The 17,003-nt window shown below is 37.4% G+C and overlaps 1 protein-coding gene across 5 annotated transcripts in view; it reads right to left on the bottom strand.

The window, feature by feature from the left end:
* rbm41 (RNA binding motif protein 41) overlaps positions 1–17,003 on the bottom strand; it is a 77,530-nt gene that overhangs the window by 24,630 nt on the left and 35,897 nt on the right. For all 5 annotated transcript variants that reach the window (XR_007181194.1, XR_007181192.1, XR_007181193.1 and 2 more), the window contains 2 exons: positions 8,989–9,190; positions 4,474–4,678 (listed from right to left, as the gene is read on the bottom strand). Coding sequence is in view for 1 of the 5 variants with exons in the window: in XM_048165345.1 (XP_048021302.1) it covers positions 4,474–4,678; positions 8,989–9,190 (407 nt within the window). In the remaining 4 variants the exon portion in view is untranslated. The remainder of the gene's footprint in view (positions 1–4,473; positions 4,679–8,988; positions 9,191–17,003) is intronic.

The raw sequence follows: 17,003 nt of genomic DNA, 5'->3' as shown, positions 1-17,003 counted from the left end.
TGTTGCGGGGAACCACGCAAACACTGCAGGTACATTTAGTTTACAGCCTGGGAAGTGCTATACCAATCCATGTTAACCCAGAGGCTCAAGAAATTGGCTTCCTGTTAAACCTCCTGATAATCAACACTAAAAACATATATAGGCTGAAATCAGTGCTAAATGTAGGCTTTTGGTCTCAAGATATACACATAAAAATTGAGACACCCTCACTCATAGCTTACCAAGATGAAAATCCTGACATGTATCTGACACCTAACCTACATATGTGTACAGTGGTCAAAGACATTCACTGGCTGTGTCCCAGTAAACCGTTTGTAAGAGACCCCACTGAAGGCCTATGTGGCATTAAAAGGTTAACCACGGAAGACAAATGCAATGCTGTTGCTACATACAGAGATGATGTGACTACCACCCGAATTGAGAGAGCAGGAAATAAGTGGTTAGTGAATACACCTGTTAGTGAAGCTGTAATGACATGTAACAGACATGATACAGCTACTCCAATACACCTCCCTAATGAAACTATGCTAATTCAAATCCCAGTAGGAGCAATTCTCCACATCAAACACTTAGCTCTATACCATCTTGATGCTGATGTGCATAGTGTTGAGTTTGAAATAGCTGATGCCTTTAAAGGACACACTCCGGTAGTAGATAATTCACTCAGGAATCAAGTTCTGTTTGAGGGACCTAAATTAGCAAAGATCAGTCTCCAGTTAGGTAGCCTCCAAGCTACACCTGTGGAGCCAAAACCTAAGAGGGTGCCATTCACTTGGGGTTGGGATATCAGTGACAGCCTATTACTTATCTTCACACTATGTGGGTGGGCTACAATGGGCCTCCTGGGGTGGACACTGTACCAGTGAATCCACAAACTACAGCTTAGCCTGTCAGAGCAGGAAAGTGTGAGACTTAGCAACGCTCTTGAGCTCAAATCTAACATGTGTAGACCACTCCCTGAGCTTACTCCCGTTATAACATGCAATTCTGACTAGATAGAAATAGAGACTGCTCTATTCCCTATACCACTCTCACTGAATAGTCTTTATAGTTGTCTTTTTTTTATCTATATTTTTCTTTTCTTAACACGTAGATTCATGTGTAACCTTTTTAGTAGTCCTGAAAGAGGATACTATTATTATACTCACTAAAGAAGTTACTTAGTTGTGAATTATAGTTTACTCAAAATGCCAATGGTCGAAGAATGAGGTGAGGTTGGTGTTTTGTTCTTAGTACACCGCCCAGATCAACGACTCCAGGTCCTCGATCAGTCCGTGCAGGGGGGAGATGTTGTGAACACCAGTCAAGATGGCATTCCAGGGACCAGTTTACGACAGGGCCCCTCCCTAACTGCTGGTGTGTAGGAAGATGTGCCACACCGTGATTGGATCTTTGGTGAATGAACATTAATAAATGTTCAGCAACATCAGATAAGATGTTGGGACAACTACCAGACACCTCTTCCAGAACAGGAAGGGGGACCTTCTGCACCCACCAAAACCAAGGAGAAGACTTCTCATTGGACGACACATTGACTCTAACCATTAAACTCATTCCTAAGGTTTAGGCAAGGACTGCCATAAAAATTCCTTCAGGACCTCCTGGATGGAGCAGCAGACTGAAATAAAGAGAGGCCACAGAGAGCTATCTAAATCCATTCATACCTATGTTTGGAGGCCTTAATTTGATCTAAACTGCATCACATCCACTCCATCTTCATGCAAAGCACAGTTTATGTTAATGGTTACTGACTGCTAAAACAACAGGTCATGGGACAGACCTGTTAACAGATAAACAAATGCATGGATGATGATTTAACCATTTCATATCGGGTTTGGTGTCTATCTGTTCCCTACGATGCCTTTAATAATTTGAAAGAGGTTTGGTAAAGAAATAATGCATGGGTAAAATGTTAAAGACACTATTTTAACACTGTACTTTATGCTATGCAAATAAGTTCCACACTAGGGTGGGCAACACCGGGGCTGCTTCAGATAACAGTAGCCAATCACACTCCAGGATCGGCAATGCGCCACATTTCAATCTCCTCCTCATCAGAAAGGGATAAATATGTCCCCCAGGTAGACACACCCTTGTTCTGCGTTTCCATCTCGACGGGGAAGGAGACATTAACAGACACTCCACGTCCTGAGTTTCTGACCTGACGAGGAAAGAAACTACAAGACGGTTAAGGTGAAGCTTTTGCGAGCAAAACCTTTCTCATTGCTTCCAGCTGCACTCTAGCTGCAAAAGGGCCCCAGCGTTGAGGGACTTCATCTGACCCTTACGGCTCCTACAGCAGTGCAGCCCAGTCCGCAAAGGACCTCTGCATCGGCAGACATTGCTTGTACCACACGGCTCCTCAGCGACGCAGCCAGCCTGCAAAGGAACCTGTGAAGATTCATCTGACCCAGCTGCCCAGTCCATCCTAAAGGACCCTCTTGGCGCAACCGAAGTTCAGCATCCTCCAGCCCAGCGTGGCACGACTACTGGATCGCAACTCCGCGCCCTCTCACTGCATCATCAGTGGAAGACGTCTCTGCTACCGGATTGATCACCCGACTGTGTGGAACGTAAATATAAACTTACCAAACCTCTTTTCTAGAGACCTTGGCATTAGTTTATACATGCAGCATATGTTTTTCTAACCTGTTTAGATAACAGTTACTTGAGGTCAGTTTGTTACAAATAATAGGAATATTATTTGTTGAATGATAAATAAGCAGTTATTTATCACCATTTTACCAGAGCCATTAGGTGGCTGCCATAAGCATTCCCATACGATTCTCTTCCATTCTACATTCAGTTCAACAGCACTGCATTTATTCATTCTGTGTTCACTTCATTTATTTGTTTCTTTGATTTAATTCAGTATTCTCCTTTGATTATTATTTTACTATCTTTTAGAAGTGCATATTCATTATTTCATTATAAAGTGTTGTGGTATTTACTCTTGCATGTTTATTGTTAATAAATTTCTTTGATTTTATTATAACTGTCTTCCTTGTGTTGATGATCAAAGATTCTACTAGTTGACCAGACTCACAAATCCTTCAGATAAATCAGTTGACCGACTCCCTCCATTTTATATTAATTCTGAATTATTGAACAGCTCTTTTGGAGTGTTCTTAAATTGTTAAAATAGTATTCTTAACTGGTGCCCCGCGTTACAAAAGGGGGAGGGGTCCTCTGATACACTCATAACCACACCTTAAGTGACACATGATCAAAAATCACTACGTCACAGGTGAATGGAGTAAAAATCACTACAGGTGCTATAGAGGATGTTTTGTTTTATACATTTTTGCAATATTACTTGAAAATGAAAGCTCTAGCGTAAGTTCTGCCAGGAAGACTCAATGTTACGTCACCAATTAGTTTAGAGCTAACCAATCATTATCTTGCACTTGGAGTATATAAGATTGCTGACACATGTTTGAGTCCGCAGATGCTGACGCAAACCTTCATTTCCGGTGCGGGCTATAGCGCGTTTAAAAATCCAGTCTGACTTTATCGTTATCTATTAAATTACTGATGTGGTTTTATCTAAAAACTTAAGCTCCAGTGAACCACAATGTTCCTATTATGATGTATGCACATGCTATTTTGTGATTATCTAAATAATCACAGAAAATGTTAGTTTGATGTACTACTTTAATGAAAAAATGTTCATTTTAGACGGGATATGTCAAATGCCTGATATGTCAAGTTGATAGGCTGTCATTTATGTCAGCCTATCAACTTTAAACATTCATCGAGCTGTCGCGACAAGGAGAGATAAATCCCATTCAATTCAGAAGCATGCAGGTCCTCGCTTCACAGATTTTATTTGTTTTCCTATTTATTTCAGTGTGTCATCAAAGACATGGCTGCAATCTTCACCATTCTCGCGGTATCAGTACAAATCAGCATTTTATCATTTTATACGTTTTTGCACTTTGATGTTGATTCGATGTTGATTAAGTTTAAAATCATAGAATCATCACACAAACGATTGGCCCTCTGGCTTGTCAATCACTGCCATTACGTTCCTTGTGAGAGACGTGCACGCTCCAGTAACTTGCCACACTCCACAGGTGCTGCATGTAATATTTTTGTCAAGAGTAACAACTGCAGATTATGAGTTACCTGCAGTGAGTCCGACAGAATGAATCCACTAACACGACACAGCGAATGCCGGTGGTAAACAAGCACTCGTGTTCCAATACTCGTGCACGAGTTTTGGGAGGCGTTCCCTCGAAATGAGCTGTGAAAGAGGGGGGTTGTTCTTACGCATGCGCTCATTTCAAAAACTCAGTAACAGTCTTTGGTTTCTCAGACGTCGAAAACATCCTCTGTAGCACCTTTAAGTTGATCTTAAATACAGTTTAAAGAGAAATAACAAACCACAGATTCTTGATTTTATAGCATCTTACAAAATGTTTAAACTTTTCTGGAAATGGGGTTATACTTAGTATTACTATATTCTCTAACCTCGGTGGTAAAGGGCAGTGAGGAAGCTGCAACGGTCACTGCCGTGGAAAAGAGCCTTTTCGATTTCCATCTCCCTACGGGAAAGTGGCCGACTGCTCGAGAAACGCTGAGGCCGGGACAGCAGCTCTGCATGTGCCACCATTTTATCCCGGATGGCCTGCAGGCGCTCATTCCTTGCCTCTGGTTCCACACAAACCCCTCTTTCCTGAAAAAATAGTGAAATGGTTACATGGAGTGACCTATAGCCTTTAGATTTCTCACTTTCTTTACAGTTCAAAACCATTCTGTTTAGAACACGTAGTGCTGGGAAGATTACTTACAAATCGTAGTTGGCTACTGATTCCAAATTACATGACAAAAACTGTAGTTAGTAACATAATCCATTATATTACACATTTACAAGGTACAAGGTAGTATAATTTGACTAATTTTTGATTACTTTTAGATTACTTTTGACCAAACTCATTTGTCACATTTGAATTGAATAGGATCCCCTTGTACCACATTGATATACAAATACAAAGAGAAAGAAAATATATTCCATTCTTTATCAACAAAGTGAAGTACATGAAATACTACATTACGTCAGGGTTTTCCAGACTGTAGTTCTTGATGGAATTGCAAGGGGTTTGTGAGTTTAAAAATTTTAACCAAATTTTTTTACATTTTTAATAATTACTTACTAAAATAAATATTTACTTTTACTAGTTTTAAAAAAAGTATCCCATTTGGGTAACACTTTATAATAACGTTCAGTTATAAGTCATTTATGAATTATTAGTTAATGATTAACAAATTATTTACAAAACATGAATATACATTTCTAATGATTGATAAGTGATATACTAATATTTTATGAATGTTTTATTAATTCAGTTATAAGTAATTTATAATTTATTTGTTAATTATGAACAAATCATTTGCAAAACATGGCTATACGTTCATAAATGATTAATAAGTGATGTGTTACCATTTTATGAATGTTTTATTAATTCAGTTATGAGACACTTATAAGTTATTAGTTAATGATGAACGAATCATTTACAAAACATGACAATATATGTTCATAAATTATTAATAAGTGTTATGCTAACAATTTATAAATGTGTTGTAAGTTATCTTAATTAACTAAATCAAACAGATCATTAGTAGATGGTTTATAAGTTATTAGTTAAGACATTATTTATCACTTATAATAACTTAAGTATTTATGACAAAATTGTTTTAGTATCATTATCTCAATAAACAATTGTTAATCATGAACAACTGATGAACAAACCATTAGGAAATGATCAGTATATGATTTATCGATGAAGTTGTAAGCTGGTCTGTGTTCAAAAGCACAAACATGCAGGTATGCTAAAGCACTACTAAGAAGAGTAATTTATTTGTTTTGAAGTGGATAAACATTTATAAATGCCTTACAGTCAGGTGATTCCAGTGGGTTATATTAAATCCTTTCACTCATCAGCACAGACTTGTGTTCTGTGTGGAGTGTGTGGGGTCTAGTGATGAAGTGAACCTCTGAACTGGTTTTACCTTCCACTGAAGCTCACATCATGTGCACAGAGTTAAACACTCCATGTGTGTCAGAGAAGACAGCTGTCTATTCCCTCACCAGTCAACACTTACACTGCAGTACACACTACAAAGTGTTCAACACCTGTTATAGATGATGTGTAAACGCATGAAGAAATCATTTACAAAGCTTTCTGCATCCCCTGTTCTAAAGTGTAAACTATTCATCACTTATAAATGTGTTAATATAACCTTAAGCATAACCAGTTTGACAATATACATAGTGTAACAGGCAGATAAATGTACGTTAGTCACAATAATTTATTTAAAACATTACAAAAAGCAGTATACAGAACAGACAAAACGACGCATGTGCTACATTACCAGCGAAATGACAGCAAATCATAATTTTGTGTGAGTTACAGAATGAAATTAAAGTGCTTAATCGCTGCAAAATTCCTCTGATCTGCATTTCCATCCTTTTAAGCGTCGCGCTGAATCTAACACAGCAACTCAAATTCGGCATGTCGCAAACACTCTATGGTAGTAGGGATGGGCGATACCACTTATTTTGTTTTCGATACGATACTGATACTTTCAAGGTCAATATCGCCGATATCGATATCGATACCGATATGATACCTCTAATATGAACTTTTAGATTTTAACATTTATTCAGTTATTGAATTACTAAGAGTAAAATGGTTTATGATACCCACTTAACATTATATTGAAGATTAATACTTAACACGTAACATTATATTAGATTATATTTTTGTTTACACATGGTTAAAATGTTTACTTGGTATGGAAAATCTACAACTAAGCCTACTATATGCCTAGCTGAACTATGGTCACTATGGTCATAAGGGACTGCCATTGACAGGATGTTGCACCCATTAAATGAAACATTTGTATTCTGACAGAATATCAATATGAACTTTTAACGTTCATTTTAAATAAATGTAATTGCACAAACTATGTAGGCTATTTAATTTAGTTTACTAATAATTTTTTAGTTTATTTAGTTAACTAATAATAATATTATATTTTTCTGTCTTCTGTTAAGCATTGTTCTGGGCTGCGTTTCCCAAAAGCATCAATGGTTTCTTACGATACTAAACACAGCCCTACAGCTGTTTGAATGTAGTGTCGGCAGTGATCGAACGTTCTGTGATCGATTGGTTCTGACTTGCAGCATTTGCGTGTTCAGATGAGCAGGAAAATACTTTTACTACATAATATTCGCTTACATAGGTTATTTGTCCAATCCAATGCATATTTTATGCATTAAATTAATTGTTAAATAAACAAAATCACAGGTTAAAAAAAACACACCTTAGTATCGATATTTTAATTTGAGTATCGATACTTTCAATACTCAACGTCAGTATCGATATATCGATACTTCATATTGATCTGTCCATCCCTACCAATTAGGAGCGAAGTTTGACGTCACTGCCGCAAACCTGTGTCGTATTGTTAGAAGGGCCAATTTTGAAAGTTTAAAAAACGGCGGATTGATTCGATTATTTATGTATAATGGTTATATTACGTTATAAGAATCTTTTCCTCACACGATGGCATCGTACGACTTCTGAAGACTTAAAAAAAATGCACAAAATAATGGACTGCGTTTATTATCAGTTTATGGTGCATTTTCATGTTATGGTGAGGAGCTGTTCCATGAAAACAAGATAAAAACTTAAATGATTAAGTGCTGGTTAAACGGTGGCATTCAGTGTTGATTTATTTATTTATTTTTTTAAATAATGTAAATTTTAGGCTTGGATAAAGTGATGGAGTGAGATGGATCATGTAACAGGAACATCTGATATGTAACATTTATAAGTGAAGAATAGTTTACACTTTAGAATAGGGGATGCAGAAAGTGTTATAAATGACTTGTATACATATACAAATAATTTGTAACATGAAAGAAAGATCTACAAATGATACATAACATTTACAAGTGAAGAATAGTTTACACTTTAGAATAGGGGATGCAGAAAGCTTTGTAAATGATTTCTTCATGCGTTTACACATCATCTGTAACAGGTGTTGAACACTTTGTAGCAAGTACTGCAGTGTAAGTGCTGACTGGTGAGGGTATAGACAGCTGTCTTCTCTGACACACATGGAGTGTTTAACTCTGTGCACCTGATGTGAGCTTCAGTGGAAGGTAAAACCGGTTCAGAGGTTCACTTCATCACTAGATCCCACACACTCCACACAGAGCACAAGTCTGTGCTGATGAGTGAAAGGATTTAATATAACCTACTGGAATCATCTGACTTTTTATCCACTTCAAAACAAATAAATTACTCTTCTTAAAAATTGTGCTTTAGCATACCTGCATGTTTGTGCTTTTGAACACAGACCAGCTTACAACTTCATCAATAAATCATATACTGATCATTTACTAATGATAATTTACTAATACTCATCACTAATCACTGATCATTAATAAATTATAAATGACTTATAGCCAAATTAATAAAACATTCATAAAATGTTAGTATATCACTTATTAATCGTATATGAATGTATATTCATGTTTTGTAAATGATTTGTTGAACATTATCTAATAATTTATAAATGACCTATAACTGAATTAATAAAACATTCATAAAATGTTAACATATCACTTATTAATCATTTATGAACATATAATCATGTTTTGTAAATCATTAGTTCATCATTAACTAATAATTTACAAGTGACTTATAACTGAAAGTTATTATAAAGTGTTACCAAAATGATTATTATTATCATCTTCATCTCAGGGGGTACTTCAAGTAAACATATTAGGTCAAAGAGGTTCAGCTGACAAAAATCCCTGAATCCCTGCATTGCATGTAAATATGAAATAATGTGAATGTGTATATTTTAATGTGTTTGAAAGACATAGGCCTTCCAAAGACAGTAATAGATGGCTAAATGACTCACGGAGTGATAATTCAAATAATAATTGATGTTTTCGTCTGTAAAACAGACCTTCCAAGAGCTCTCCAGCTGGTCCCTGCATCTCCACAGCTCTATTTCAGCATCTGTAAGGCCCAACTCTCTTAAAGCGGCCAGTTCCTGATCGCCGTCCTGCAAGGCCTGGAACTGGGACAGACTCCTCACACCTGCTGCCTGTTCCCCAAAAGGCTTGTATACTGCTGCTGGAGCAAAGCATTTCTTCTTAGCGACACACCTATAACAAATAAATATGTGAATGAATAAATATTTCATATATTATATTATATTAAATTATATAAATACACTACAAACAAATAATATGAAATATAAGTAGTTACAATAATAATTGAAATAATACAATTGTACAATACAATAATACAAAGAGTTCTCCTCTGACACTTCTGTCTGTCGTGTCAATGTTAAATGTGTCTTTGTTTGTGTTGTGTTTGAGCACATGGCTCTGTCTTTGTTTGTGTTGGCCATGTGCTCCTCTTGTCCCGTCTCCTTGTTTCCAATTACCATGCCCTCTTGTTTAGTCCTTGAGGAGTCCTCGTTTCTCATTTGTCTGAGTGTTGTCACCTGTTCCTCATGTTCCCAGCTGACTTTAGGCTTGTTAGACTTGAAGCAGTGCTGCACAGACCAATCAGTGTATGACATCAAAGTACCGGGAGAGTGGTCAAAGAGAAGTCGGCTCCATATGCTTTTAAAATTGCTCTCGCGGTACTTTGTCATACACCGTTGAGTCTGTGCAGTGCTGCTTCAAGTCGAACAAGCCTTTTATATAGAGGGTATGCACATAACGTCACTGTCGGCCGGAGTGACTGTGGTTACGCCCACTTGAGTGGCAAAAAGAAAGAGTGGCAGCATTGGTTTTCAGTGTGAATGCTATTATGCATTAAAAATGGGAAAGAGCTTTGCGATTGACTGTACAAATAGATTTGACAAGAAATCTGAGGTACATTTTTACAGCCTGCCAAAAGCTTAAGAGAAGCAAATGGATTGCTTCAATTCACAGAAGCAACTGGACTCCAGGCAGCGAAACGTGGATTTGCAGTTATCATTTTGTCAATATGTAGCGTCTGGACCAATCAGACACACAATTATTCATTATATTTAATTAATTATCCATAAACTCACTCTATCAAAGTTCTGTGAACCCATCCCCCTAAAACTGCAACTAGCATTTCAAACGTAGCTAACACACAGGCAGAACTAGGTGTCCTGTTACAGGACACAGGAAAACTGATAATTCTCTCTTTTGAACTATTTTGCTATTAATGTTCCAGAGTTGCAAATTTATAGTTAACTGAAATCACATTGGTAGCATGTTTGGTATCTATGGACTCCAACTTTCATTTCCTATTTGGTAATTTATGTTACATGTTACTAACTCTGTGACACATTAGTATTATAAGAATCTAGAAGGTTCTTCTCTCATTCATCCAATCTAGTGTCTCATGCTAATATCTTGCTGCAGAACAAAGACTAGTAAAACTTTCCTCTAAAAGGGAAACTCCTTATTGGCTCAGACACCTCAAGAGGGTGTGACATCTTCACCCCTTAAAATAACTGATCACATGATCAAACTCTCTTCTTTTTCCTGTACTGAAAATGTTGATGTGAAGATAATGCAAAAAGCTAGAAGCTTCTAAGGTACCCCAAGCTTGTGCCAGGCTTCGGCCTAGACCTTCCATTCACCAAAGATCCTCTGAATCCAACTGATTCTCTTTCATCAAGACAATATCAGCAAAGATTCAACGGGAACCTCCACAAATTGCATCAGGACAGTTTTAATTCAAATGGGTGAGACATGCAAGTATCAAACTTAGTCTCATTATTTGATACACTGAGTATCCTTACCCCTTTTAAAGAAGGGCCTGTTAAAACTAAACTGATGGTTTGCTCAAGGCTGTTGATCTGCTGAATTTCAAACAATGCTGTAACTTCTTGCTTTCCTGTATTCTGCTTCAGCTCTCTCTTTCTCTTGGTAAACTGTATGCATGTATGTGTGTGAATGTTAGAGTAGTTAAGTGTTTAGTCTAGTTAATAAAGTCTTGTTCATGTCACACGTAAAGTTGTCTGTGTTTCACACTCATATACTGGAGTCCCTATTCATGCAGATCTTGATGCTCTGAGTAGTACTGTACAATAAGATTGTTATTTCCCATAACCTGGAAATGAACATTTCTTAGAATTAATAAATAATTAACACTGTGTGTTCATTGGACAACAGGTTAATTGATTGTAATATTAATTTTATTACATTAAGTTAATTTTATTAACTGATCCAAATATTTACAATTAATTATAACTAGTTATTATTATTCATATTTCTTTTGAGCTAATTTGCTATAATATTGTATTGATTTATATATATTGTATATAAATATTTTATTTCAATATTGTATTTAAATATTTTAGGACTGGATGATATACAAACCCGATTCCAAAAAAGTTGGGACACTGTACAAATTGTGAATAAAAAAGGAATGCAATAATTTACAAATCTCATAAAATTATATTTTATTCACAATAGAATATAGATAATATATGGAGTGAGACATTTTGAAATGTCATGCCAAATATTTTGGATTTCATGAGAGCTACACATTCCAAAAGAGTTGGGACAGGTAGCAATAAGAGGCCGGAAAAGTTAAATGTACATATAAGGAACAGCTGGAGGACCAATTTGCAACTTATTAGGTCAATTGGCAACATGATTGGGTATAAAATGAGCCTCTCAGAGTGGCAGTTTCTCTCAGAAGTCAAGATGGGCAGAGGATCACCAATTCCCCCAATGCTAAAAATAGTGGAGCAAGATCAGAAAAATAGTGGAGCGAAAAAAAAGTGGAGCAATATCAGAAAGGAGTTTCTCATAGAAAAATTGCAAAGAGTTCATCATCATCTACAGTGCATAATATTCAGAGAATATTCAGAGAATCTGGAACAATCTCTGTGCGTAAGGGTCAAGGCCGGAAAACCATACTGGATGCCCGTGATCTTCGGGCCCTTAGACGGCACTGCATCACATACAGGAATGCTAGTGTAATGGAAATCACAACATGGGCTCAGGAATACTTCCAGAAAACATTGTCGGTGAACACAATCCACCGTGCCATTCGCCGTTGCTGGCTAAAACTCTATAGGTCAAAAAAGAAGCCATATCTAAACATGATCCAGAAGCGCAGGCATTTTCTCTGGGCCAAGGCTCATTTAAAATGGACTGTGGCAAAGTGGAAAACTGTTCTGTGGTCAGACGAATCAAAATTTGAAGTTCTTTTTGGAAAACTGGGATGCCACATCATCCGGACTAAAGAGGAGCGCTCAGTTCAGAAGCCTGCATCTCTGATGGTATGGGGTTGCATGAGTGCATGCGGCATGGGCAGCTTACACATCTGGAAAGGCACCATCAATGCTGAAAGGTATATCCAAGTTCTACAACAACATATGCTCCCATCCTGACGTCGTCTCTTTTAGGGAAGACCTTGCATTTTCCAACATGACAATGCCAGACCACATACTGCATTAATTACAACATCATGGCTGCGTAGAAGAAGGATCCGGGTACTAAAACGCCCAGTCTGCAGTCCAGATCTTTCACCCATAGAAAACATTTAGCGCATCATAAAGAGGAAGATGCGACAAAGAAGACCTAAGACAGTTGAGCAACTAGAAGCCTGTATTAGACAAGAATGGGACAACATTCCTATTCCTAAACTTGAGCAACTTGTCTCCTCAGGCCCCAGACGTTTGCAGACTGTTATAAAAAGAAGAGGGGATGCCACACAGTGGTAAACATGGCCTTGTCCCAACTTTGAGATGTGTTGATGCCATGAAATTTAAAATCAACTTATTTTTCCCTTAAAATGATATATTTTCTCAGTTTAAACATTTGATATGTCATCTATGTTGCATTCTGAATAAAATATTGAAATTTGAAACTTCCACATCATTGCATTCTGTTTTTATTCACAATTTGTACAGTGTCCCAACTTTTTTGGAATCGGGTTTGTATATAACACTTATACAAGTGATCACCCAGATTTAGACCTACCTACAATGGCATGTAGAAGTATCTGAAGCCTTTGGAATTTCTCACATTTCTGCATAAAATCACCATCAAATGTGATCTGATCTTTGTCAAAATTACACAAATGAAAAAACTGTGTCTGCTTTAACTAAAACCACCCAAACATTTATGGGTTTTCATATTTTTAATGAGGATAACAAACAAAGACAGAAGGGGGAGGAATAAGTAACTGAACCTTCTGCCTAAGGAGACTTTGAGAGCAATTAATACCAATTTTTCCCAAACAATTTAAGTCAGGGGTGTGTCCCATCACTGAGGAGTGGCTTAAAGCTGCCCTGCTCACTATAAAACACACACCTGGTAGAATTGTGTCTTGATGAGAAGCATTGTCTGATGTGCACCATGGCTCGCTCAAAAGAGCTCTCTGAAGACCTGCGATCAAGAATTGTTGATTTGTACAAAGCCAGGAAAGGTTACAAAACCATCTCTAAAAGTCTGGATGTTCATCAATCCACAGTTAGAGAAATTGTCTACAAATGGAGAGAGTTTGGCACTGTTGCTTCTCTCTCAAGGAGTGGCCGTCCACCAAAAATGACAATAAGAGTTCAGCACAGAATACTTAGAGAGGTAAAAAGAACCCTAGAGTGTCTGCTAAAGACTTACAGAAATCACTGGCACAGTCCAATATCTCTGTGCATACATCGACTATATGTAAAACACTGGCCAAGAATGGTGTTCATGGGAGGTCTCCACGGAGGAAGCCACTGCTGTCTAAAAAAACATTGCTGCACGTTTAATGTTCGCAAAAAGGCACTTGGACAGTCCACAGAACTTCTGGCAAAATATTTTGTAGACTGATGAAATGAAAGTTGAACTGTTTGGAAGGGACACACAATGTCATGTGTGGAGGAAAAATGGCACAGCTCACCAACATCAACACCTCATCCCCACCGTGAAGCATGGTGGAGGGAGCATCATGGTTTGGGACTGTTTTGCTGCCTCAGGGCCTGGACAACTTGCAATCATTAATGGAAAAATGAATTCAAAAGTTTATCAGGATGTTTTGCAGGAAAAGCTGAGGCCGTCTGTCAGACAGTTGAAGCTAAAAAGAGGATGGATGCTGCAACAGGACAATGACCCAGACACAAACACAGAAGTAAATCAACTTCAGAATGGTTTCAGAAGAACAAAATACACGTTCTGGAGTGGCCAAGTCAAAGTCCTGACTTGAACCCCATTGAGATGCTGTGGGATGACCTCAAGACAGCGATTCATGCCAGACATCCCAGGAATCTGACTGAACTGCAGCAGTTTTGTAAAGAGGAATGGTCTAAGATTGATCCTGATCGATGTGCCAGACTGATCTGCAACTACAGGAGGCATCTGGTTGAAGTTATTGCTGTCAAAGGGGGGGGCAACCAGATATTAAATGTGATGGTTCAGTTAATTATTCCTCCCCCTTCTGTCATTGTTTGCATGTTATCCTCATTAAAAATATGAAAACCTATACATGTTTGGGTAGTTTTAGTTAAAGCAGACACTGTTTTTTTATTTGTGTCATTTTGACAAAGATCAGATCACATTTGATGGTGATTTTATGCAGAAATGTGAGAAATTCCAAAGGCTTCAGATACTTTTTCATGCCACTGTATATTGTATTTATATAAAGCGTTCACAGTCAAATTTGCTTTATGTACTTCCATGTCGTCAAAATCAGACACATATAAATGTCCAGAAACACAATTCCTGTATCTTTGGTAAGTTGTAACAGAAACACTATTGAGTCCAACCTTTAGTTTAATCATTTGTTTTACTTGCATTTTCACAGCTTCCCTATTAAATCCACTCAAATGCCCTTTGCTTTTCTTTTACCAGTTGCTTTAGCTGCTCAATAGAATTAGTTTTCTGTTTTCTCTTTATCAGTTTTCTACTTTACTTGTAGATTCTCATAGTTACTCCATTTTATTAGTCTCTACCTTATGTCTTGTGTTTGCAGTCTCTTGTCTATCCTAGTCCTGCCTTGCAGGCTGAGCACCCCTGGCCGCTACTGCATTTGCCAAGCTGCAAGACCTGTGCAGTGCCTGATTGTGCCCCAAGAGTCTATCCTCTTGTGCTGTTGTCCGGCCTGGTCCTCGCTGTCTCTCTCCAGTCTTGCACTGCCTTTCCATCGCAACTCTCCAACCCACTGTCAACCTGGGCTGGACACAGCGGCCGCTCTCTCAGCCTACCTGTCATTGTCATTAATACCTGCCTATTGTTTGGACTGTTATCACCACCTCTTCCTCAAAATCTTTTCTGAAGTCATTTTTCCTAATAAACCTGTTAACTCTCATTCTGCGATTCAGTCATCTTTTACAGAACCCTGACAATAATACAAGTATAGATTTAATTACATATAAAATATCATCTCATAATAAAAAAAAAATACATGTTTTCCAGTTTATTTAAAAATAAAAACATAAAATAAAAAATATAGTTCTGCAGGCAGGAAGCCTTTTTGTTGGCCAAAACCCAGAAATTAGTTAGCATTTTAGCACTTTCGGTTACATCGTCCTGAAGTCAAAAATGCAGCTTAATCGCAGTGACACTGAAAGCTGCAGTCCGCAATTTTTCCTCTTTGTCGCCATCTCTTGTTTGAAACCTGCAGTTGCAGTCATATGCGGATTAGATATCTGTATGTGCATTGTGCCTCGGCACAGCTCGTCAGCGTGGATGAATCTAATGTTTGCTGTCAGTCACCGCACCAGTGTGGATACTGCACTTCAGAATCACAGATTCTACATCTTGAAAGTATGACCAATATAAGAATTTTCACTGGAAAATATCATCTGAACAAGTAAGTAACATGTCTGCCACTTTTGTTCTGACTGACTGAGGAAAAAAGCATTAGGCATACAATAAATTGCGTTGCCAATGATGATTAAATCTAACGATCGCTTAGCTCGGATCACGTCAAACCGTGCAAATTATTATTACTGTTATATTGTTCTCAAATTGTTTCCCTTTGTCAAATGTGTCATTTAAATGTGTTATACACATTTCATAGAGCTACAAGGAAATTCCAAGTTTACTCATTTTTTTTTTTTTAACCCTATTCCTCTATTTTATTTCTACTTCATTCTAATACTTTGTTCACCTGACTATCCCTATGCAGACAAGTTGAATTTAGTTAAATTTGAAAATTTAATTACATCAATTTTGATTCCCAAATCTATAAGGAAATTCTAATTTCGTTTTTATTTCAACTTTATCCTCTATGTGTAATTTTATTTCATTCACTTTCTTTTGTTTAAGCCTGAACTTTAAGCCTTTGTTTAAGCCTTTGAACTTTAAGCCAAGTTGGTTTTAATTAAACTTAACATTTAATTAAACCAACTTGGGTATTCACCTTACCTTTAGGTTCCCTAGAGCTAAAAGGACCTTCTGTTTTTACCCTATTTTTTTATTTTTTTTTTGTGTGTTATTCTACCATCACCATCTTCCCTCTTTTTATAGGATTACAGTAGTAGAAAACTCCTTAGTGCTAAGTACATAAAGTACGGCCACTGTCCCATGCACTTTTGGCTCCGGAAAGGACTAGAGACTCTTCCCTTTGTGTATTTTCCTTTTGACCTCAAGGCATCTGGCGTTTCTCTGTTAGCCTAGAGATTAGGTCATTACTTGAACCAGTGACACCTGCTAAATAGAAAATTAAAACTAAATAGGTAAAACTTTTTTTTTCTTCCTTTCCCCTTTCTTATTTCATCTTATTGTTTTTTTCTACCAGTTTGTTCTATTCGTTACCCTCATGGTGACAACCTATAGAAAAGAACCATCAGTATTCTGAGTAATAATTTAACGACATGTACCAGCCAGTCAGTCAACACATCTTACAGCTGTCAACAAAGATACTCAAACCCCTTAGTTGTGACCAGCACTCATACTGACAGTCTCATATTGGCTTCCCCTACTTCAGCTATTCACTCCCTACATGGCCCACATAGCTGTACGAACTTGCATTTGCCTGTGCCATCTCTCT

The sequence above is a fragment of the Megalobrama amblycephala genome, linkage group LG18 (genome assembly GCF_018812025.1).
Source record: "Megalobrama amblycephala isolate DHTTF-2021 linkage group LG18, ASM1881202v1, whole genome shotgun sequence".
Taxonomy (NCBI): domain Eukaryota; kingdom Metazoa; phylum Chordata; class Actinopteri; order Cypriniformes; family Xenocyprididae; genus Megalobrama; species Megalobrama amblycephala.
This window is presented reverse-complemented; position numbering and strand designations above follow the sequence as displayed.